Source organism: Ictidomys tridecemlineatus, unplaced genomic scaffold, assembly GCF_052094955.1.
Source record: "Ictidomys tridecemlineatus isolate mIctTri1 unplaced genomic scaffold, mIctTri1.hap1 Scaffold_67, whole genome shotgun sequence".
NCBI classification, from domain to species: Eukaryota; Metazoa; Chordata; class Mammalia; order Rodentia; family Sciuridae; genus Ictidomys; species Ictidomys tridecemlineatus.
Genome location: NW_027524711.1, coordinates 1,047,207 through 1,070,618, shown reverse-complemented (window position 1 = coordinate 1,070,618; position 23,412 = coordinate 1,047,207). Strand labels below are relative to the sequence as shown.

Here is a 23,412-nt window from a genome sequence, read left to right as displayed (position 1 = left end):
TTTAAACATTTTAATTAGCTATTTTCATTAGTTCTCCAACTTTCAGGTGATTTTATTTTCTTTTTGGTAAGAGATCTTTTGTTTGTTTGTTGTGTTCTCTGATTCTTTTTTGACCTTTGATCTTTTTCTTTTCATGCTTTAGAAAAGACTCAGTTAATTCATTAAAGACTGAAAGGTAAAATTTGAACTTTGGTATAGATTTATGTAGATTCCTTTAAAAAGATGACTTCCCATGTTGGAGCAAAAACTCCTGTTTGCAGTTTGAATGTTTTAGTATTAAGGAATTTTGTCTGAAGCCTGTGTGTGTGTGTGATGGCCCACTAGGAGGTGGGGGTGAGTAGCACAGAGGGTGCCTAGCTCCATGGCCCCATCATGAGGGTAGAAAGAATATTGCACCCAGGGGACATTAACCTGGTGAAGAAGAAGCCTGGGCAAGCCCAGTGGCTTGAGGAACAGCATTCCTTATTCACATCAGAGACTCATTGTGACAAGTTTGAGAACACTGAAAGGAAGTAATTAGTTTCCTACATATTATTGTTTGACAAATTTCAGATCTTTTTCAAAAAAATAGAAAAGTGCAATGACTTGGCTGTTCCATAGAGTCTGGTTACATGATAAACATTTTTCATACTAAGAAAACTAATAAAATTCTTCCTGTTTCTGTGATATTCATATTAGAGGTGGGTTGAGTAGGTGAGTGATGTTCAATGTATTATGATGCTTCTATTTCATATGTTTTCAGTGACAAACTGCTGTTACTTACATCTTCTCATTTTATAGATGAAGGGACTGAGACTAGAGAAATTAAATAATATGACCAAAATTACACAGCTATGAAATGGCAGGGCTGGGATACTTTGATGGGCACAAATCCTAGTTTTATATTCTCTCTTGGTTTTATATTCTCTCAGTATTGCTCTCTTCAATCTAGAGATTAGTGCATAAACCCCTACTCCTTTCTCTACCTCTGCAGCTGTCACAGGCAACCTAGACTAAGGAAAAGAGCAAATATTAAAAAAAAACAACCAACAAACATAAGTAACAGGGTTAGTTAATATTTCAAGACTGAATAGCAGGTATTGGTAACATATTAAGCTTGATGGACAGAGTACAAAATAAAAATAATAAGAGAAATTCACTTCAATCTTACTCTCTTTTTTCATTCTACAAAGTCTTCTTCTTCTTTTCCTTCTCCTTCTCCTTAATAGAAACCTCATCTTTCTTGCTTTCTGGTTTGTGTATCCCTGTCCTTGTGTCTCTTTACCAGACCTGTCTCTGTGCCACTCCTGGCCTCCCCTTCTCTTCTCATTTCTTTTACCTCTTTTTTCTGCCTCTCTACTCCTTCCCATCTGAAATAGTTCTATTACAGAACAGAGGTGCCAAGTTTTAAATTTTATTAAAATAATAAAAAAAGCTCCATAACCTTAGTTGCTTATTATTTCATGCTGTTTGTGATTGATTTAAGTTTTATAAGTCAGTGGCTCTTGTTAGCAAAGTGGTCTTTTTCAGATGTTATTAGCATTGGTGCCTTTGTAGTCTTAAAATCTTTTGAGTAATATCAGCAATATTCATATTAGGAATTATATAATCTCATAGGGACTATCTTTAAATTCTAGATCAAGCATAATAAAATTTTAAAGTTTAATAATAAAACTTTATACAAAATTTATAGTAATAAATTTGTATTCATTTAAATACATCTGCATATTTTTCAGATTCAGAAGGCTTGACTGCACAAATCATTATTGATGCCAACGATGGTGCCCGAGGGATGATCCAATGGCAGCACAGCAGGTGATCCCAAGGCTCTGTGAGCCCTTCTCCAAGCTTCAGATCTTTTACCATCTACCAAATAGAAGTTCAAAATAGGAAAAAAGTACTTTCTTTACTTTCTCTTTCTGTTCTTACAGATTTGAAGTAAATGAAACTCTTGAAAGTGTAATATTGGTAGCTCACGGGAGTGAAGGGGCTCTTGGCCATGTGTCCTTGTTTGTGTACACCCAGAATTTGGAAGCACAACTGGGGCTGGATTACATCTTCACCCCAGTGGTAGGTCTTAACATCTATCCCAGACAACCTTTATGCATTATTTTAAAATTACTGTTTCCTGAGAATTATAGTGACTTATGTCCTACATAAATTAGTACACTATTATATAACCCAATTCACAGTAAATTAGAACAGATTTTCATGCGGCAAAATAATTTTAGTATTTTAGTAAGTAATATAAATTTAGTCTTATGGTAACAATTATTCTGTGCATATTAATTTTTTTATTGTAACAATTGATATTGGAGAATACAGATCTTGTGTTAAGGAACTCATATCATTAGATGACCTTCTCAAAGTGTTTCTTATTTTGAAATTTTTATCCTTTATTTCATTGTTTTTAACTTACTGAAACACTTTGTGTTTTAAAAACTTTTTACTTTGTTTCTTAGTAACATTTTCCCCTTAATCAGATGTTCAGCTTCTTCTTTTCCTCCATAAATTTTACTTTTAAAATAAAACACTGTCAATTTAAATAAATTAAGATAGCTAATTCTTTGTGTTCGCAACTATATTGTTTCATCCCAAACATTTTATTTAAAAAAATGTTTTTTTAAAATGATATTATTCCTTTTAACTTTTAACCAGATTCTTCATTTTTCTGATGGAGAAAGACATAAAAATATAGAAATCATGATTCTTGATTTTTACATTCCAGAAGGAGATGAAAAATTTCAGCTCATTTTAATAAATCCTTCTCCTGGACTGGAACTGGGGAAACAGACAATAGGTATTTGACAATTTCTTCTCACCTCTTTCTCGTGCTGGTTTCCCTAATATGGGGGAAAGGCAGATTAGAGAGACTTGATGATTTCTACTTAGAATAAAAAAAACATTTTAAATTAGGCATCTTGGAATTCTATGTCAGTGTTTATGAATGGGTATATTTATGTAAAGAACAAAAAAAAAGTTAGTTGGTACTAAAGATACTATTGAGTCATTTCCTAAATTTAGAATGTTCAAAACATGAACAGGGAGAATGCAGAAAATATGTTTCAAGTGATGACTATAAAGAAGGAGGAGAAAAAATAGATAAAACAAAATAAAGGGAAAGAAAAAGAATGAACAAGAGAATTTGACTGTGAGAAGAAAAAAAAGGAGAGAAAGAGAAACAAGTAAAAAAAGAAACAAAACAAAACCAAAATTAACAAGACAAAAACACAGACCCTTAAGGGTCAATTCAAGGAAAAATAAACATGTTTAAAAAATGCTAAAACTGAGATAAAAAAAAACAAATGTATGTATGTATGTATGTATGTATATATGTCTACCAACGAATCACTCCAGCAAGAATACATACACACATGCACACTTAAAGAATTATCTCCACTTAGGTGTTTCAGAGTGTTGATAAAGGTGGATGTCGGTGCCTATCCTCAACTGTCATTCTGTTTCTTCTTGGGCTATGTATTGAGAGTAAGAGACACAACCTTGTTTGGAGGTTAACTACTTCCTCTTTTTGTGTTGTTCACTAAACTGCCCACTGCATTGGCCTAACACTGAAGTTGTTTGAAATAGCTTTCAGCTTCCCTGATTACCATTATAAGATAGGAAGGAATGGGAAGTACTGTCAACTGCAGTTTTGTGCATACAGATAACATTGATGCACTCCGAGTGCAGAGCTTCTGCACAGTCCTAGTAGTGATGTTCTGGTGGCTAGGGCTTAGGTCTAATCAGAGCTTAAGGACTTTGTTGAGTATTATCTTCCCTGGAGAACACACATTTTTAGTGCCAGGCTGATGGCAATCGCTGCCAGGATCTCAGGAATCTTCCTAGAATTCTATTTGTAGGACAGGAAAGCCAGTCCTCTCCACGTGTTTCACGTCTCTATAAGTCTTACACACTCTGCTGCCCACAAACATAGCCTTCCCACACTTAGTCCCTAAGTGTATTCACACCCACTTGTTCAGTTTCATGACCTCTTCAGCTGGTTATGTGAGCCACCAGACTCAAAGGGTTAGTGAGTTGCACTCCCCTCTGTATTTCTTACTTGAATCACCATGGGTACAATATTCTCCGTAACTCTTGGATTTGTGTTCTACTAGGTACACGTTGGGCCACATGATGGGACATTATGGCAGTTCTTGTTTGATCTTACAGGCTTCTGCAGTAGCAAACTGCAAGGTGGCCTCCTCAAGATGACTTCCATGTCAGGTCTTCCCTTGTCAGTTGAGAGAAACAGATTTCACGACAAGCACATTTCAAACAAGAACCTGTTGTGCAGCCTCTGGATAGCTAAATTATGACTTTTTATCATCCATAGGTTTTCCCATGCCAATAGGTTGTGTCTCTCTCTATACATATTACCCCTCCCCTCTGTGGCCAATCAGTGCTGCTGCTGCTGCAACCAAGTTGGCTCCAATGTACTCTTTCTTGTTCTTTGTTCAATGCATGTTCATTTCTATTTTTTTTTAATATTTATTTTTTAGTATTCGGTGGACACAACATCTTTGTTGGTATGTGGTGCTGAGGATTGAACCCGGGCCACACGCATGCCAGGCGAGCGTGCTACCGCTTGAGCCACATCCCCAGCCCGCATGTTCATTTCTATGATTCTAAGAGACCATTATTATCTAAAATTGAATTTCAGTGAGTTCCCTCTTTTACCCACCTTACTGAGAAGCAGTTCTCCTGCTACTTGAGTGTGGAGTCATGGAGCAACTGGAAATGCAACCTTCCTCTATTCCACTATCTTGAATCTCTTCTAAATTTATATTTCAAACTCTTATCATATGATAATTTTTTTTCTTGTATCTTGGTAGTAGACAAGCATTTCATTTAAGGATGAAAGTTCTGGACCTTCTTTTCTATTACCTTTGCCTGATGGATAGCTCCAGGACATGTTGAGCAGTACCAGTGCTGGCAGTCATCATTATCTTGTTTCTTTCTTTTATTATTATTATTATTATTAGTTATTCAAAACATTACAAAGCTCTTGACATATCATATTTCATACATTTGATTCAAGCGGATTATGAACTCCCAATTTTACCCCATATACATATTGCAGATTCACATGGGTTACACATCCACTTTTTTACCTACTGCCATACTAGTGTATGTGGTATTCTGCTGCCTTTCCTATCCTCTACTATCCCCCCTCCCCTCCACTCCCCTCCCCTCCCATTTTTCTCTCTACCCCATCTACTGTAATTCATTTCTCTCTCTTGTTTTTCCCCTTTTCCCTCACTTTCTCTTTTATGTAATTTTGTATAACAATGAGGGTCTCCTTCCTTTACCATGCAATTTCCCTTCTCTCTCTCTTTCCCTCCCCCCTCTCATCCTTGTTTAGTGGTGATCTTCTTCTCATGCTCTTCCTCCCTATTCTGTTCTTAGTTGCTCTCCTTATATCAAAGATGACATTTGGCATTTGTTTTTTAGGGATTGGTTAGCTTCTGTTTTTACTGGGAATGTTTTCACTGTTTCGTCATTAAATTTGGTCTCTGCTGTTGACTTCTGAGAGGTAGCCTCACATCAGGTTGACAAACCTACCTTCCATTCTAAGATTGCAGAGTATTTTCATATAATAAAGGAATATGAAATTTTATGTAATGCTTTAAAAATTAACCCTCTTTAAAAAAAAGGAAAAGGTACTCTTAAAATGATCACTTGTGGTCAAGAGTTGACCTTTTTTCCAATGAAATATCCACACTCATTTAAGCACTTATAACAGCCCCTCTTATTTTCATTTATCTTTGAATATTTTTGTTTTGACAGCTGTAATGACCATCCTTGCTAATGATGATGGCCCTGGAGTTCTGTCATTTAAAAACAGTGAGCACTTTTTTCCTGAGAGAGCCAGCAGCTCTCTATGTTCAGGAAAGTGTTGCGGTCTTGTACATTGTTCGGGAACCTGCATGAGGACTGTTTGGAACTGTGACAGTTCAGTTCATTGTCACAGAAGTGAATTCTTCAACAGAATCCAAGGACCTGACTCCTTCCAAAGGCTATATTGTATTAGAAGAAGGTGTTCGACTCAAGGTACAGTATGCAACTTTAATAAGGATGAAGCTTATAACTCTAATATTTACAAAATATTTTTCCTGCATCCTCAAAAAAAGAAAAAGATATTTCCAACTTAGGTGAGAAATAAAGACACGATTAGATTATTATGTGACAAGTGCTAATGTACTATATAATATGTATAGAGGGCAACTGAAGAAATTTACTATTAATAGAGAAATATGTAAATAATAAAAATACACATATTGTTTTTTTTATTTTAAATTCCAAACTTATTTAAATGGTATACTTCACTTTATATGTAAAGCATAAGCCAAAAAAAGCTCCCAGCCCCAGTCAGTCATTTCTTTTTGCTATATTTTAATTAAACAGCATGTAACTTCTGCTTCAAACTGTTTGAGAATAGGAATAGTGTTTGAAAGAGAAAAATCCTGGATTTGAGATTAATTATAAATGTGATCTATCCTTACATAAGTTTAGTTTCCCAACTTATTTTTCTATATATTTTCCATTCCTGTATATTGATTTTCTGTTCCTACTAAACTTTATTTTTAAAAATATAGTTGAAGTTTAAATTAGTTCATCGCATTATCTTTAGACATTTTTCAAGCTAGCTAAAATACTGCTTTAAAGAAATATATTTGCAGCCCTTTCCTCTAAACTAATTTATCTAACAATCAAATAACTTTCTCAATTTTAAGTTTTTGTAAAGTTCAACATTTTTTTTGTTCATTTTTTAAACGTTCTTCCAAATTTAAAATCTTTGATTTCTTCAAAGACACACTTAAATTGTGAAAAATACAAAAGTTCAAATGTGAAGTATATTAAAATTTGTCATTGCTTTATTCACATTTTTTCTCTTAATAATTTTTTTTTGTAATTTAAAATGTTTAAAATTTTTTTACTGTAATATTTTGTGTCTTTTTCTCGGCGTGTATTTAAGTAAAAACTTTTGTTCATTTGGTAAATTAAACATTAGAGAAAGTTGGATTAAATATTTTTGGCTCACACAACTGTTTTTGCTCCACGTTTTTATTTTGACATATAAATAGTAAAATGCACCAATTCCAAACATATGGATTAATGATTTTAAACATAGTATACACACATATAATGACCTGTATTAGTCAGCTTTTCATCACTATGAACAAAATACTGATAAGAACAACTTAATGGGGAAAGATTTATTTTCGCTTAGTGTTTCAGAGGATTCAGGCTATGTCATTGGGCTCCAAGGTAGAATCATCTTGGTGGAAGGGTGGAGTTGAGGAAAGCTGCTCAGCTTATTGTACCTGGAGAAAACAGAAAGCAAGAGGAAAGTGCCAGAGAGAATCCAGACCTTTCCAGGACAACCTCTATCCCTTGTGACCCACTTAATACAAGTAATCCATTCAGCCATCAGTGGATTAATCTACTGATGAGATCAGAGCCCTCATGATTTATCACTTTCCAAAAAGTCTACCTCTGAGCACATGAGACTTTGGAGAACATTTCATATCCAAAACATAATACCTCCACTCAGATTAAAGATATTAACACTACTGTTACCCAGATGGTTCTCTTTTGCGTCTTGCCTTTTCAAGAGGAAACTACTTTGTAATGTTTTAATTGACTCATTTTTGCTGATTCTTGAGCTTTGTATAAATAGGGCCTTATAGTATCTATTCTTTTGTGTTTAGCTTCTTTCATGCTTCTTTTGTGTGGTTGCAGACATGCGTAGCTGATCCTTTTTTATTGTTGAATAGAGTTTTATGGAACAGATCACCATTTGTTTATCCATTTTCCTGTTGATGAACATTTGGGGTGTTTCTAATTTGTTCCTACTATGGCTTTTTTGTAATATATATATTTTAATTGTCAATGGACCCTTATTTATTTATATGTGGTGCTGAGAATTCAATCCAGTGCCTCAAACATGCTAGGGAAGTGCTACCCCTGAGCCAGAACCCCAGCCCCTCTACCATGGCTTTAATGGTGAATCCTAGACTAGAAAGACATTAATGAAGTTATATAGCCAGAGCAGGATAAAAAAGTATCCCAAAAAAGGACATGAATTTAATATTTTAATATTTTATTCTGTGTTATTTAAAAATGTCATTTATTTTTTTAGACACTTCCATGTAGTGTACCACAATGTTGAAACTCCCAAAAGTAATAACATGAAAATCCCAAAAGTAGCTATCACATTATGGGGACCATTATTAAATAAAAAAGAGGTGCTGTTTTTTGAAAGACATTATTTTGGTTTCTAAAATGTTTATTAAATTTCTCTGTATGTGTTTTGCAAATATATTCTATTCTAGTAACTTTACTTTTTTTATTTTGTTTTCAGGCTCTGCACATTTTTGCTGTATTAGACACAGAACCAGAAATGGATGAGCATTTTGTTTGCACCTTGTTTAATCCTATGGGAGGTGCGAGACTAGGGGCACAGGTTCAAACCTTGATAACAGTATTACAAAATCAGGCCCATTTGGGGCTGTTCGGTATTTCTGCTATTGAAAATAGGTATAATTTATTTATAAGAAAATATAACTTCTGAAAATAAGAAAGAAATAATTTTTGACATAAGAAAATGCAAAAGAAAATTGAGGTGTGATTATGTAAAGTGGACTTTTAAAATGAATTCCAGAAGACAGATCCATAGTCCACAAGCTCTCTTATTACAGAGAACATCAAAGACTTAACCATGGCCTGCTAAATGGTGTCATCAGAATTCTTATGTTCTCATAGTTCACACTTCTAGGAAAAGGCCTGCATTATTTTGTGATTTTAGAAATAAAAAGCAAGAAAAAATATAAAATATACTTGGTCACTGAATCCAAACACATGACTCTTTAAACATATTAAAATGATTATAGTTATAAAATTTCCTTTGGAAACTGACAGATATTCATATACAGTATTTTAAGAGATTTAGTTTTATTTCTATACTAGGAATTTCCTGTTTTTTACTGTCAGATGTTTTTGATTTATGTGTGAAAAATTCAAAAAAGACAGTTTTAAAATGTGTAATGTTAAATTACTGATCTTCAGTATTTTCTGATTATGAGTGTTGCATTTGTATTTTTTAAAAAAACTCCATAAATGAATATTTTCAAGCACCCATTTGTCTTGAAAATATTCATGTATCAAATTTGTGCATGTCATTTGGGTTATATAAATGTAGATGCATATTAAGCATATGCTGGTAATGTGACATATATTTTAAATATGTAAAAATTATATTCTTTTTCTGTTTTCCATAATTTCAGAGCCACTTCTATAGATATTGAAGAAACCAACAGAACAGTATACTTAAATGTGTCGCCTACTAATGGCATTGATTTAGCTGTGAGTGTGCAGTGGGAGAAGATATCTGAAACAGCCTTTGGCATGAGTATGTTTAGTTTTTTATGAGAACAAAATGCTGTAACTCAGAAATGTTGCATGTATAAGATTTACATTATTTCCATGAATTATAACTTATGGATTTATTAAAAATGGGAAACAGATATTTAATTTTATTACTATATCCAAGAATATTTATTGAGTGCCTAGGTATGGTATTGAGCTCATGGAGCTTAGAATTTAAGGTGTACCAAAATAAATAAGTAAAAATCAATGTGGAGGAATCAAATATGCAAAGAACTGGGTTGGAGGAACCTGGGAGACAAGAGGGGGAAGCTTTAGTGGCAGGAAACTCAGGCATGAAAGGACATGTCATAATTGAAGAACCTCAGTGAATAGGGAGTACAGAAATAGGGGAGATGCAGAGATCATTGAAGAACTTGAGAAATATTTTATGGATGTCAATCTTTTATCCCAGAGTTAATGGAAAACCTTTGAGTAGTTTAGGCATGGGGAAGATGGTATGGTATGATCATGTTTGCATTTTTCAGTGTTATTCATAGGACCGTGTAAAGAATTGGTTGGGGGCTGGGGATATGGCTCAAACGGTAGCGCGCTCGCCTGGCGTGCATGCGGCCCGGGTTCGATCCTCAGCACCACATACCAACAAAGATATTGTGTCTGCCGAGAACTAAAAAATAAATATTAAAAATTCTCTCTCTCTCTCTCTCTCTCTCTCTCTCTCTCTCTCTCTCTCTCTCCTCTCTCACTCTCTCTTTTTTAAAAAAAGAATTGGCTGGTATAGCAGAGAAGAGAGGATGCATGGAGATGAGCAAAAGGGCAACAGATGATAGAAGTTTAGAGCAGGTGATGAACTGGGTGCAAGGGTGAGGCTGAGTCCCAGATGACTCCTATTTCCTCAGCTTGTGTGGTAGGATGGAGTGTCTTGCTACTGACTAAGAGATATGTGAAAGAAGGCTAGGTGTTGTTTTGGCGAGGGAATTAAAATAAATGTGTTATAGCACATGTTAAGTTTGAGTTCCTTTTGAGAAGGCATTTATACTCAAAGGAAGGTCTCTGCTGCAAGATAGACTTAGGGATCTGACATGTGTTACTGTTTTTAAAGTCGTGGACATTGATTTAACAATCTGAGAAGAGGAGCTCTAGACAGAGAAGGGAAGAAGACCCAGCCTGAAAATTGAAAAGCATCAGATTGAATGGCTAGGGATAGCAGAGTGATCTCACGAAGGGGATTTGGAGACCTGGTGAGAAATACAGGAGAAAAAAGTAGATTGCAGATACTAGAAGAGTGTGTTAAAGGGTGGGAGATGGACTGGGGCTATTGCTCAATGTCAGAGTGCTTGCCTAGCATGCCCAGGGTCCTGAGTCCAAACCCCAGTGCTGGAAAAAAGAAATAAAACATGTTTTAGCATATTTCCCTTTAAAATTACAGTTAGCAAGTATTTATATTTAAATAGACCTTGGGAAAGTTCATATGGCTATAGAGTGAAGTATTAGTACTCCTTTTGTTATCCATAATTGTTATTTTAAGTTACTATTTTTAAGTTTTCTAGCCTCTTTCTTTCTTTCTCTCTCTCTCTCTCTCTGTATCTCTGTATCTCTCTCTCTCTCCTCTCTCTCTCTCTCTCTCTCTCTCTCTCTCTCTCTCACAAACACACACACACACACACACACACACACACACACACACACACACACACACACACACACCATGGGGAATTCATTTGTATTGAAGTCATTAGTCTCAATGTTTAAATAACAAATTAGAGCAGATAAGTTTGAGAAGGAAATATGCACTGGTAAATAATGATTTATGTTTTTAGGGAGAATGGATGTTGTCTTTTCAATATTTCAAAGTTTTTTGGACAAGCCAGTTTCTGGCTGGTGTTTCTTTACTTTGGAAGATTCAGTATATGGTATAATGTTAAGAAAATCATCATTTACTATTTACCGATGGCAAGGGATTTTTATTCCAGTAAAGGTAAACATTGCTTATTTTTTTCCACAGTGCACAAAATAAAATATACAAGTAAATGTGAGATACATTATGAGTTAACTGTTTTTTGTAATTCTCATTTTCTAGGATTTAAAGATACAAAATCCTAAAAATTGTGAGGCCTTTAAGATTGGACTTTCCCCCTACTTTGTAATTACTCATAAAGAAAGAAATGAAGAGAAGTCTTCTGTTAACAGTGTGTATACCTTCACATCTGGATTCCAGTTATTCCTAGTAAAAACAAAATCTTCATTTTATATTGCTTTACCTAAAAGAAATTCATATTTGTAAGACTGATCTAAATGGATGACAATGTATATTCTATGTTAATGAGTAACAGGACTTTTTGCAAGTTGATACAAATTGTAGCATGTATCTTAACCTGGGGCTTTTTTTGTTTGCTTGAAATGATGTATGCTTATGATATATGCATACCTAGTGATCAGAATAGTTTTAAACATCGAGTCTTAAACATCAAATACTAACTCATTAGTATAATATTTAGTGCCTTTCTGAGTTAAACTCTTTAAATTTTTATTCCCACTTTTCTGTCTTCCTTGCAGGTGCAAACAGTCATTATTTCTGAGAGTTCCCAAGTAAGATATTTTACTTCAGACAGTCAAGATTATTTAATTGTTGCAAGTCAAAGAGAGGATTCAGAAAAATACTGTAATTGAAAGTTATGAGGTAGGGTCTAGAGATTTGGTATAAAAGAAAACCATAGTTTGTGGTAAAGTAGTAAAGGAGAATATGAATATTGATTGGTCCCAATTAACTTTTAAACAACAGTTATGAATATTATATGTTCTTCAAGAACCAAAGCAAATGTAATCATAAACATGAACATTTAATCAGAATTTAATTGAGTTGGAAAACATTATGGAGAAAAATCACACAGCTAGACAGATGGTATCACTAAAAAATCATGATTAACATTGCCAATTGGGCACTCAGCATCACCCCAGAAATTTCACATTTTTCTAGCACACTACATTTTATAATCTCCTTAATGTTTAATTGATAATTTTTGTCTCTCATGCTTCTGTACATGCTTCTTATCGCCTCATTTTCAACTAATGACCTCAGTGAAATGAAAGTCACTAGAGGGAGATTACTTATTTTCCCAACACCAAATTCAAAATCCCACTTAAAAGCCAGTGTTGCCCCTCCCTCCTGCTGCAGCAGAGGAGTGTCCTTCTGGAGAAGCCCTTCCTTTCACATGGCTGCCCCTCAGCCTTCATAAGGTTTAGTTATTCCCTCCATAGCTGGCATTTCTTTCTCCATGAAATTATTACAGTTGGCATAAATAGTTGAGAATTGTTCAGTTTACAACAAAATCCCTTGATCTCTTCCCTTTCTAATTTCTTTTTTTTTTTCATTTATTGTCTCTCCTTTGTGGTAGGACGTTGTGAGAGAAGTGTCAGCTAGCTTTGTCTACTTCTCATGCTCACCCATGGCGACTGGGTTGCCAAATCCAGTGGATATGTTTATCACTGTCATATACAACTTCCCACCAGCATGAGACTTAGTCATACCCAAATCTCAACCCCCTCTACTCTTGCTTTATGATACCACAAGGCTTTCCTTCTTAAGAACTCTGTCTGCTCAGTCTCCATTGCTGGTTCCTCCTCCCTTTTCTGAATCAATATGTCTTAGAGTATTCCATAATTCAGTTTTAGTTCATATTTCTTTTTTCTTTTCACCTACTCTGGGAAATTTCATCAGTTCTGTAGCTCTTCATAGGAACATCAGGCTAGCTTTACATATCAGCTATAGGCTAATGTCTTTCATATCATATCTGTAACCTTTCCTCTGTAGTCCAGACTTGAATGTCTAACTGCCTATTGATGCATCCACTTAAATATATTTTAGGAGTGTGTTATAATGTATATCAAGCTGAACTGTAATTAATTTTCTCTATGAAACTTGTGTTTGAGTATTTTCTTTTATCTCGGGAAATAGTAACCTCAGAAATGCAAGTGCTCAAGGAAGAATTCTGTGATATATTTTGTTGAATTACCCCCTTTTTTTCTTTCACATCTAATTGATCATTAAGTGTTTTTGAATCTGTGTCTCCATAATAATTTTGAGTATAGACATTTCTTTCCACCTCAGCTCATCTCCGTCTAAGCCTAGTTCTTATCTTTTCTTACCTGAACTGCTAGTCTCCAAGCTAGTCTCTGAAGTTCTCTGATCTCCTCAGATTCATTCTCTATTGGTAGCAGGAGTAATCTTTTAAAAATATTGATTCATGTTACTCATTTAAAAATTTTAGTGATTCCAAATGATAATAAATTTAGCATTAGTTAGTATGCTATATATGTAGGATAACCATATTTCTTCTAGCCCAGGATAGCACTGGATCATGCCATGTCCTTGTATAATTATTATTAATATTTCAATCTCTAAAGAACCCCTACATGAATGGTAATTGTATGGTCACCCAAGAAAGGATACTTCATGAGTTCCCCTTTCCTGTCTTGACTGTTCAACCTCTTAGCACTGTCAGCTTTCTGGGCTAGTTTTTATTCAGAGCATCATAACCATCTGTATCTTAGAAACTGTCATGTCATTCCTTCTATCTTCATTCCCCTAATACATACATTTTTTTTCATCATATTATCCTGACTTTTGGCTTCAGTACCAGTTTTAATTTATGGTCATCATTTGTTCAGTTATTGCTATGTGAGTTTTTGCCTTTTCCTCATCGTTAATAAGAGTGATAAAGGAGGAGGTCAGTGGACCCAGGCTCCTAGCTTAATGCTTGTCTCAAAAGTCCTAACTGTTGACTGCATAATTATTATTTTTTATTTTTTAAATTAGAGCTTTATAGTTATACATAGTAGTTGCATTCATCCTGAAAAACTCACACATGCATGGAAATCTATTTTAGTTCATGATATCCATTTTTCCCTCCTCTTTTTCCCTTCCATCGTCCTTCCCCTCTCCATCCCTTTCCTCCACTCTGCTAGACTTCCTTTCACTTGTCTATTATTTAATATTTGATTCATTTGTATTATCCTTTCCTTACCTCCTCCTTTCCTTATTTTACTCTAGCTTCTGCATATAAACTTTGAGTTTCTGAGTTTGGCTAATTTCACTTAACATGATATTTTCCATTTTCATCCATTTACCAGCAAGTGCCATCATTTCATTTTTTTTTATGGCTGAGTAAAACTCCATTGTGTGTGTGTGTATGTATCATAATTGTGATACATATTAAGTATATATATATATATATATGTATATGTGTGTGTGTATATATATATATGTATATGTGTGTGTGTGTGTATATATATATATATATTTTTTTTTCATTCCATTCCAGTCATCTATTTTTTGGCATCTGGGTTGATTCCAGAAGTTCCCTATTGAAATTTTGCTGCTATACACTTTGAGGTGGCTATATCCTTGCAGTGTGTCAATCTTATGTCTCTCTGGAAAAATACCAAGGAGTGGGATAGCTAGGTCATAGGGTGGTTCCATCTCTAGGTTTTTGAGGAATCTCCATACTGCTCTTCAGAGTGGTTTAGTAGTCACATCAAGCATGTTCAAGTGTACCTTTCCCCCCAACATCGCCAGCAATTATTATTCATATTCTTGAGCAGTGCCATTCTGACTGGGTTGAGATTACATTGTATTGTAATTTTGATTTATATTTTCCTGATAGCTGTTGAACATTTTTTTCATATATTTTTTGGCCATTTGTGTTTCATCTTTTGAGAAGTTTCTGTTTAGAACTTTTGCCCATTTATTGATTGCATTATTATTATTATTATTATATTATATTTGGTGCTAAGTTTGTTTAATCTTCTGGATATTAATCCCCTATCAAAAGAATAGCTGGCTAAGATTCTTTCCCTTTCTGTCATCTCTCTCTTCATGTTCTTAATTGTTTCCTTTGCTGTAGACAAGCTTTTTAGTTTTATGGCATTCATTTATTCTTCATTTTATTTCTTGCACTTTGGGGGTCTTGTCAGCATCTATATGATGGACTATGAAGCCTATGTTTTCTTCTAGTAGTTTTAAAGTTTTTGGTCTAATTCCCGATATTTGATCCATGTTGATTTGGGTTTGTATAGGGTGAAATAGAGGGGTCTGATTCATTTTTCTATACATAGCTATCCAGTTTTCCTAGCACCATTTGTTAAAAAGGCTGTCTTTTGTCTGTCTAAAATATAGTTTTGACATATTTTTCAAATGTCAGATGGCTCTAAGTATGTGGATTTGTCTCTTCGTCTTCTATTCTGTTTTATTTGTTTTCATGTCTATTTTGATGCCAATACCATGCTGTTTTTGGTACTGTAGCTCTGAAATATAATTTCAGATCAGGTATTGTGATACCTCCTGCTTCTCTTCTCTTGCTTAGTATTGCTTTGGCTATTTTGTTTCTCTTATTATTCCAAATGAATTTAAGAATTGTTTTTTTCTAATTTTGTGAAAAATATCATTGTTATTTAAATGAGATTGCTTTGAATCTCTATATTGCTTTTGGTACTGTGGCCATTTGACAATATTGATTCTGTCTATTCAAGAACATGGGATGTCTTTCTATTTGATAAGGTCTTATTCAGTTTTTTTCTTCAATGTGCTATAATTTTCATTGCTGAGTTCTTTTACCTTCTTTTTTACATTAACTCTTTAACACTTTTTTGGATATTATTATAAATGGGATGGTTTTCTTCATTTCTTCCTCAGCTGAATTATGGTTAGAGTGTAAGAAAGCTATTGTTTTATGAGTGGTGATCTTGTATTCTCCTTCTTTGCTAAACTTATTTATAAGCTCTAGAAGTGGTCTAGTGGAGTTTTTTTTAGGTCTTCTAGATATAGAATCATATCATTGGCAAACAAATAGTTTGATGTCTTATTGGAGTACAAATTTTCAAAACAGGTTTTGATAACTCTGGATTTCAAAAGGGTCTTTGCTGGTATTTCCTTTTTTATCTCAGATCTTGTTGATTTGCTTCTTCTCACTCTTTCTTTTTGTTAGTTTGGCTAAGTGTCAATCTTATTTATCTTGTTTCTGTCTATTGTTTTCTTATTCTCAGCTTTATTGATTTTGGCTCTGAACTTAATTATTTCCTGTCTTCTACTGGTTTTAGGGTTAGATTGTTCATCTTTTTCTAAGGCCTTGAGGTGAAGCATAAGCATATTTATTTGACAATTCTTTAATTTTATAATGGTGCTATAATTTTCCTCTTAGAACTATTTTAATACTGTCCCAGAGATTCTGATCTATTGTATCTTTCTCTCTTTTTTTTCCTAAGAATTTCTTAATTTCTATTCTTATTTCTTCTTTGATATTTTCTTCATTTAAGAGAGTATTGTTCAATCTCCATCTTTTTGTGGTTTCTATTATTTTTCTTGCTTTGATTCTAGTTTCATTCCATTATTATCTGATAGGATACATGGGATATGTTGATTTTTGTTTTGGTATTTGCTAAGATTTGTTTCATGGCCCTGAATATGGTCTATTTTGGAAAAAAATTTTGTGTGCTGTGGAGAAGATAAATTCTGCTGTTATAGGGTGGAATATTCTGTAGATGTACATTTGATCCATTTGATTTATAATATTGTTTATGATGCACACATGGAAATAATTTTTTAATACTTTTTTATAACTTTATTGAATTTTTTACAGTGGTGCTGAGGATCAAACCCACTGCCTCACCCATGCTAGGCAAGTGCTCTACCACTGAGCTACAGCCGTAGCCCCAGAAAGAATTTTTAAAAATTGCAATGAAGAATGAATAGTGAAGGACACTTCTCCATTGAATTAGACAAAATAACTGATGACATTGGGTGGTTTTTGTGTATGTCAACAGTCTTTCTTTTCAATTCTTCTGAGTTGTATACAGATAGAGAGAGCAAAGGGTGGGGTTGTTTAATACTTCCTGGTTTTGTGTTGCTCTCTGAGCTGCCACTTGGAACAGCCTAAGATTGAAGATGTTTGATGTAGTATGTAAGACTCAGCTTCCCTTCTCACTAGTATGAGGTGGGGTGGGTTAGGACAAACTGTCAGCTGGTGTTTTGTCCATCTGGACCAGTTTGGTGCACTCCTAAGGAACTGCCTCTGCAGCATCCTGTGAGAAAAGTTTCAGCAGGTAGGGCTGAGGTCTCATTAGGCCTCCTGGGCTTTGTTGGCTGGGGCTTCTTTGGAAAGACTAGATGGACCCACTTCTAGATTAGACAATAGCCAATGTCATCTGCAGGTCTGGTTCTCAAGACCCTCCCAAAAATCCAATCATGGGACAGGGGGTTGCTGATCCTTTACTCACTGCTGCTCAAGAGCACTGTCTTCTCTGGTCTAGTCCTTTAGTGTGTTCACCATGCCAGCTCAGACTTCAGCTGGTCACATGAGCTGCCTGAGACAAAGGACAAGTGAATTTGGCTCCCTTTGCTCTGGGTGTAGTCACTGTTTTACTCACTTTCCATCTGGCCCAGCCTAGGTCCCCGGAAAGCTGTGTGAAGGACATTGTGACTTGCCTCATCTCTCCATAATCAGTTGAAATATAGAGCGTGCTTTTCAAGCATTAGCATGCAGTACAGCCTATGGATCAGTTAAGAATAGGTAGCATTTTTGATTTCAGGTTTCTCTCTATGAAGACTGTGTTCTGTTTTCTCTGTCTGTGGTGACTCTGCATAGGTGGTGGGGCTGCCAGGTCTGCTCCAATGTATTCCTTTTTGTTCAGTTACTGTACCCAAATTCCTGAGTCCCTGAGCCACTTCAATGTCTAATGTTAAATTTTATTGAAATTCCTCTTTTACCCACCTTGTTAAGAAGCTGTACACCTGTTGCTTTGGTCCCAGGCCACTGTTGTGGGGTTCACACACAGAGACATGACACCAAGGTGGTTAATAAGAGTAATGTTTATTTTGTGCCAGGACAGACTGGGTGGATTTTCATCCAAAAGCCAAGCCCCTATTTCAGCAGGGATTTGCCTTATATAGCCACTGCTAGTCTCCCTTTCCCCTGTTACATATTAGCTCCTTTGCTCCCCTATATGGAAAAATACACTTCATGTGGTTATTCTATAAGGAAATTTTGACAGAGATGCACAGGCCCACTGGGGGTGTTGGCAGAGTTGCACATGTGCTCTGAGTGTTAGCAGAGTGGCGTTTGCATGCTTAGTGTGCCACACTGCCTTTCTTTGTTCTGGGGAACACATGCATACCTGGTTACTAAAGGCGCCACATTGCTCAACAGAGTTGCATGTGCACACATCTACTAGCTGTGCTGTGCCTCTTGTCTTTGTTTGAAGAGGGCTCCTACCACACCAGGATGCAGCTTAGGAAGTAGCTTTCCTTTACTTCGTTATCTTCTGTCTCCTCCACCATCTTCCATCTCCTGAATAAGTATAATTTGTTGTGAAAGTGCTCAAATTATATAGGAAACCAGGTCGATTATACACTTTCTTTTAATTGTAAATATTATGAACACTTACCCTGAAGCCTTGTATGCATTGCCACCATGAGGATGAAAATAGTTTAGGCATTTCTCTATATGCTGTTGATCAAGACGTTGGAAATGATGTGCAGCATCCGAAGATCTTGTACTAACTTCTAAGATTTATTTTCAAATAATTTCTCTTTCATTTATTCTGCATGCATGTGTGTACACACACAGAGATAAAAAAGGGGAGAAGGCATTAGGCTTGGTACTTTCCCACTTAATAAAAGTATCATCCTAACTAAATAAAAGGATACAGGAGAATAGACATGTGACATTGGCTAAATTCTTCCTAGTGCTAAATTCCTAGTCATGAAGGTTTTTATATTTGAACATTTCCTACAGGTCTTCAGATGGAATAGACAGAGCTTTGCATTGCAACAGAATCTTCCTGTCCGGGGTGTTTTGACCATGGCTTTATTCAACAGAGGCAACTCTTTGTTCTTAGCAATTTCCCAGGCTAATGTCAGGCTACATGTCCTTTTATTCAGATGGTCTGGCAGCACATTTATTTACTTTGAAGAAGTGCCAGTCAGTGTAATGAAACAAATTGAAGCTTTGTCTTCAGGAGATGATATTTACTTAATTTTTGCCAAAAATACCTTTTTAGGTAAGATGACATGGTGTTTATAATGCAACTATAGTTATTACCCAAATCGTCTAGCCTTCATAATATTTGTTTTATATGAAAATGCTCTTGTAACAATTTTTTAGGTAATCCATAGACTATTTCTTGAGGGATAATGTTAATTATCAGGTATAAATGCAATTTGAGGAAAAAATAAGCATTATGCCAGTACTCTTGTAGTGCCCTGAACCACCAATTTAAAGTTATGTTAAAATAAAATAAGGGGTGGTTGGTAGAATAGAATGATCTATGAAGATTTCATAGACAAGTGCAAACAGGTAACGTTTTATCTGAATATGTTTGGGGTGTCATGAATAATTTATAGTACTAATAAAAAGTGTTCAGCAACTTTTGACAATATTGTTTCAAAAATGTTTTCTAAATAAGAATATGATTTCTTTTGCTTACCAAAAATTTAGATGAAATTTCAACAATGTTAAAAAAAAGAAAATATTTTGCTTCTTTTCTTTTTTTATGGTTGGGTCATGGACAATAGCTAACTAACTAACTAACTAACTATTATATATATACTTTGTGTGGTAAATTCAAAGACATTTGAAACATTATCTAAAAAGTTATGTTTTTGTTGAACTAAATGGATTCATATGAAATTTGTTTCTTAAATTAGAATTACCATTTTGTTATAGTCTTACTAGGCAATTTTGCCATTTTCTTTCTGTAACTTTTACTTCAAGATTTGATTATTACTCTATTGTTGTAGGAGATCAGAATTCCATTGATATTTTCCTCTGGGAGATAGGACAGTCTTCTTTCAGATATTTCCAAACCCTGGATTTTCCTACCGTTAACACAATTCATTCCTTCACACCAGCCTCTGGAATAGGTAAGGACTTTTTAACTGCTAACTAGTCATCCTAAAGGCAGTGTGAAACAGGATTATTTGAATCTCATTGAATTAGAAATAAAATTATCACATTCCAGAGCCTGGGTATTTTAAAAAGAGTATAAAATCAATATCTGTACAACAATCTTTCCAGAAGTCCTAGAATTTCAAAAGGCTCCTTGAGAATAAGTGACTAAAATATAGGGGAAAATGTTAATGAAGAAGAAAGATAGGATACTTCTTTGTCTCTTGTCTCTTTTATTTAGAGAAAATGTAAATGACATTAAAAAAAAATATATATATATATATTTAAATATATATATATATATATTTAAATATGAAAGTATATATAAGAAGAGAGAAAACATTAGCATTTAAGGATTTTTTGAAAAGTCAGAAAGTTGGATATATGTGTAGTATATCTGCTGTCTGGAGGAATCACTTAGGCAGGCTGTAGAGAAAGAGAAGTTGCCATGTGAGCTGGTCAGGTTGCCTTTAGGGAAGGTGTCAACAGTACAGGGACAACACACAATTGGTGAATCATCATGTATGCTGCTGAGGTGCCCAGAGGAACTTGGAAGCCGAGCCCAAGGGGCTACACAGGCTAGTCCAAATGAATCACAGTCCTGCTGTTGGATTGAGACATACCAATTTCATATGAATGAAACAGCACACTTTTACTAATTAAATATTATATGTAAGTCATTGTTATGTAGATATGAAGAATTCCCTAACTTCATAGTCTTAATGTCTGAGTAGAGAAGCAATAAAAAATATGAAGACCCTATTGAATAATGGATAGAGAGATTGTTAGAGGGTTGGATTTCAGAGATATTGATTTTTGAGGATAATCTAACTCACAAAAGTTAAAATGTATAAAGTAAAGTATATTGAGAAGACTGGAGGATTTGGTGCAAATATAGGAGACAGTCTATATTTGCAGTTTTTCTCTTAGGTGCCTGACTGCTTTCTTCTCTGTTAGGCTTTGTGACTGTCACCCTAAGTCACCTCAACACTAACCAGGAATCACAGCTTATTTACCTCTCATTTCTAATACACACACACACACACACACACACACACACACACACACACGTCACTGCATCTCGTTTCTGTGTTTTCCACTTCTTCCTCCTCAGCTCTGCATCCATGATATATTCTCCCAGACCCCGCCACTCTCCATCTGGACTATGGCATGGGTTTCAGGTCTCTAGACTTGTCTTCATTCTGCTGTCAAAATCCTATGCCTGCCTGTTTTCTCCTTATCCCCTCCTCAGATTATCTCTTTACATTGTCCACACACTGATGCAAGTCCTGTGTTGCTGCACTCTCTTATGATATACAGCTTGATTGATTTTCGTGTTTGCTCAGTATGGATTTGCTGAATAAATTATGTTTCTTTCATCATATACTTGTCTTTTTTCAGTTGTCCCTTAATTTTGTGCCTTTTAATTTTTGCTTCTCTTATACCTCAAGTTTTCAAATGGCTTAACTGTTTCTACTTGAGGCACTTATTATTATTGAAAATAGTTGTCTAATAAATTAAGGATGAAGTGTGCTGCGTGAATGGGCCATTAATTAAAGTTATAGAATTGCCTTTAAAGATTTTTTAAAAAATATAATAGGCAAACTTTCTAAAAGAATTTGTGGGAAATTCTGCCAGAGGTTTATTAAAGAACCCATTGTGAGGTCTCTTTATTTCTTTTGTTTCTGTGACTTGAGGTTGTGGAAGTATGAAAAGATTTTAGGTAATTATTCAGAGAGGCTTATTATAGATCCCCTGAAAGCTGAAATTATGCATTAAAGAATGTTCGGGGGCTTTCTTATTTTGTATGTGTCAAATATTTTATTAAAAATATTAGATTGCTGCCATGACTGTGAGGATCACATATTTTATTCTGATTTATGACTTTACAGAGATTATTGGGTAGTGATTGAGTTCTTTATATGGAAGGGGAAGAATGAATATAACAAAGACTACAAGGACATATAAACTCATATTGCCCTTTACCCTTCTCTTTTTTATTAGTTAATAGATGTATTTTACATGCCAATTATGTGCCAAGCACAGAGGTAGAACCTAGGGAAACAAGGGTAAGCAAAATTATATAGTCTGTCCTTATTTTGAAGAAGTTTAGCACATAGTAGGGAAGAGAGACATCATACGTAGCACACAATTTTCTATCCATAAACAAATAAAAAGAATGGAATATTGTACTTTCATAATACAAAATGGAGAAAAAATGACCTGGTCTAAAGAGAGAACCAGAAAACTTTCTTAGTGAAGAATTATTTAGCTGAGAACTATAGGTTGAGTAAGAGTTCATGAGACAAAGAATTGAGCATGAGATGGGCTCCAGGCAAAGGCAGCAGCATGTACAGAGGTCAGGTGGTGAGGGTGAGTGGTGCTTTGAGGGAAGGACCAGGAAGACCAGTGTGACCCAAAAGAGGCAAGGAGGAGACATTAGTGTGGGGTGTAACCAAAGATTAAACAGATAAATCATATGGGGACTTGAAAGAGTTTTGTCTTTCTTCTAGAAGTATTGGGGTATTTTTTATGAGAAGGTGAGGAAGAAATATAGGGAGACAAGTTATAGAGAGAGAGATGGGGAGGGAGGGAGGGAGGAAAGGAGAGAGAGAGAGAGAGAGAGAGAGAGAGAGAGAGAGAGAGAGAGAGAGAGAGAGACACTGTGTGTTTGTTTTAAAGGGGAGCTTTTTGCTGTCATGGTAGAAAAACTTAGAGGCTACTAAGAAAAAGTATTTGAAGACACTCTGGAGACACATACTTTAGACTAGGCTAGCTTGGAAAGTGGTAAGTGATGCAGGTGGAAAATAGGTTGGTGATGCAGGTGGAAAATAAGTTGGTGATGCAGGTGGAGTAGATTGATTCAGATATCTCATGAGTTAAATCCGGAAGAGTTGATGGTCAGCAAGATGTTTGGGGTAGGTGAGAGAGAGGTTGTCAATAGCCTTCATTTCTGCAGGTAATGGAAACATGATACAACAACTATCATGGAGGTGACATGGGGGAGGACTGTGCCTTTCTGGGACAAAGATAATGAATTTGGTTGGGATATGTTGAGTTTGAGATGCCTTTGAGTAAATATTATTGGTTGGAGTTTAGAGGAGAA

The 23,412-nt window shown here is 35.1% G+C and overlaps 2 protein-coding genes across 2 annotated transcripts in view; both read left to right on the top strand.

Annotated features, from left to right (window-relative positions):
- The first annotated feature begins 1,160 nt into the window (after positions 1 to 1,160).
- LOC144374391 (adhesion G-protein coupled receptor V1-like) lies at positions 1,161 to 8,514 on the top strand. The gene is made up of 6 exons (XM_078037236.1): positions 1,161 to 1,376; positions 1,716 to 1,794; positions 1,911 to 2,049; positions 2,638 to 2,779; positions 5,767 to 6,030; positions 8,345 to 8,514. Exons 2-6 carry the CDS (start codon positions 1,772 to 1,774, stop codon positions 8,389 to 8,391), a joined length of 615 nt encoding a protein of 204 aa, XP_077893362.1. The 5' UTR covers positions 1,161 to 1,376; positions 1,716 to 1,771; the 3' UTR covers positions 8,392 to 8,514.
- Positions 8,420 to 23,412, top strand: part of LOC144374387 (adhesion G-protein coupled receptor V1-like) — a 29,221-nt gene continuing 14,228 nt past the window's right edge. The window contains exons 1-2 of the mRNA XM_078037233.1: positions 8,420 to 8,520; positions 9,267 to 9,391. Of these exons, the coding sequence (XP_077893359.1) occupies positions 8,420 to 8,520; positions 9,267 to 9,391 (226 nt within the window). The remainder of the gene's footprint in view (positions 8,521 to 9,266; positions 9,392 to 23,412) is intronic.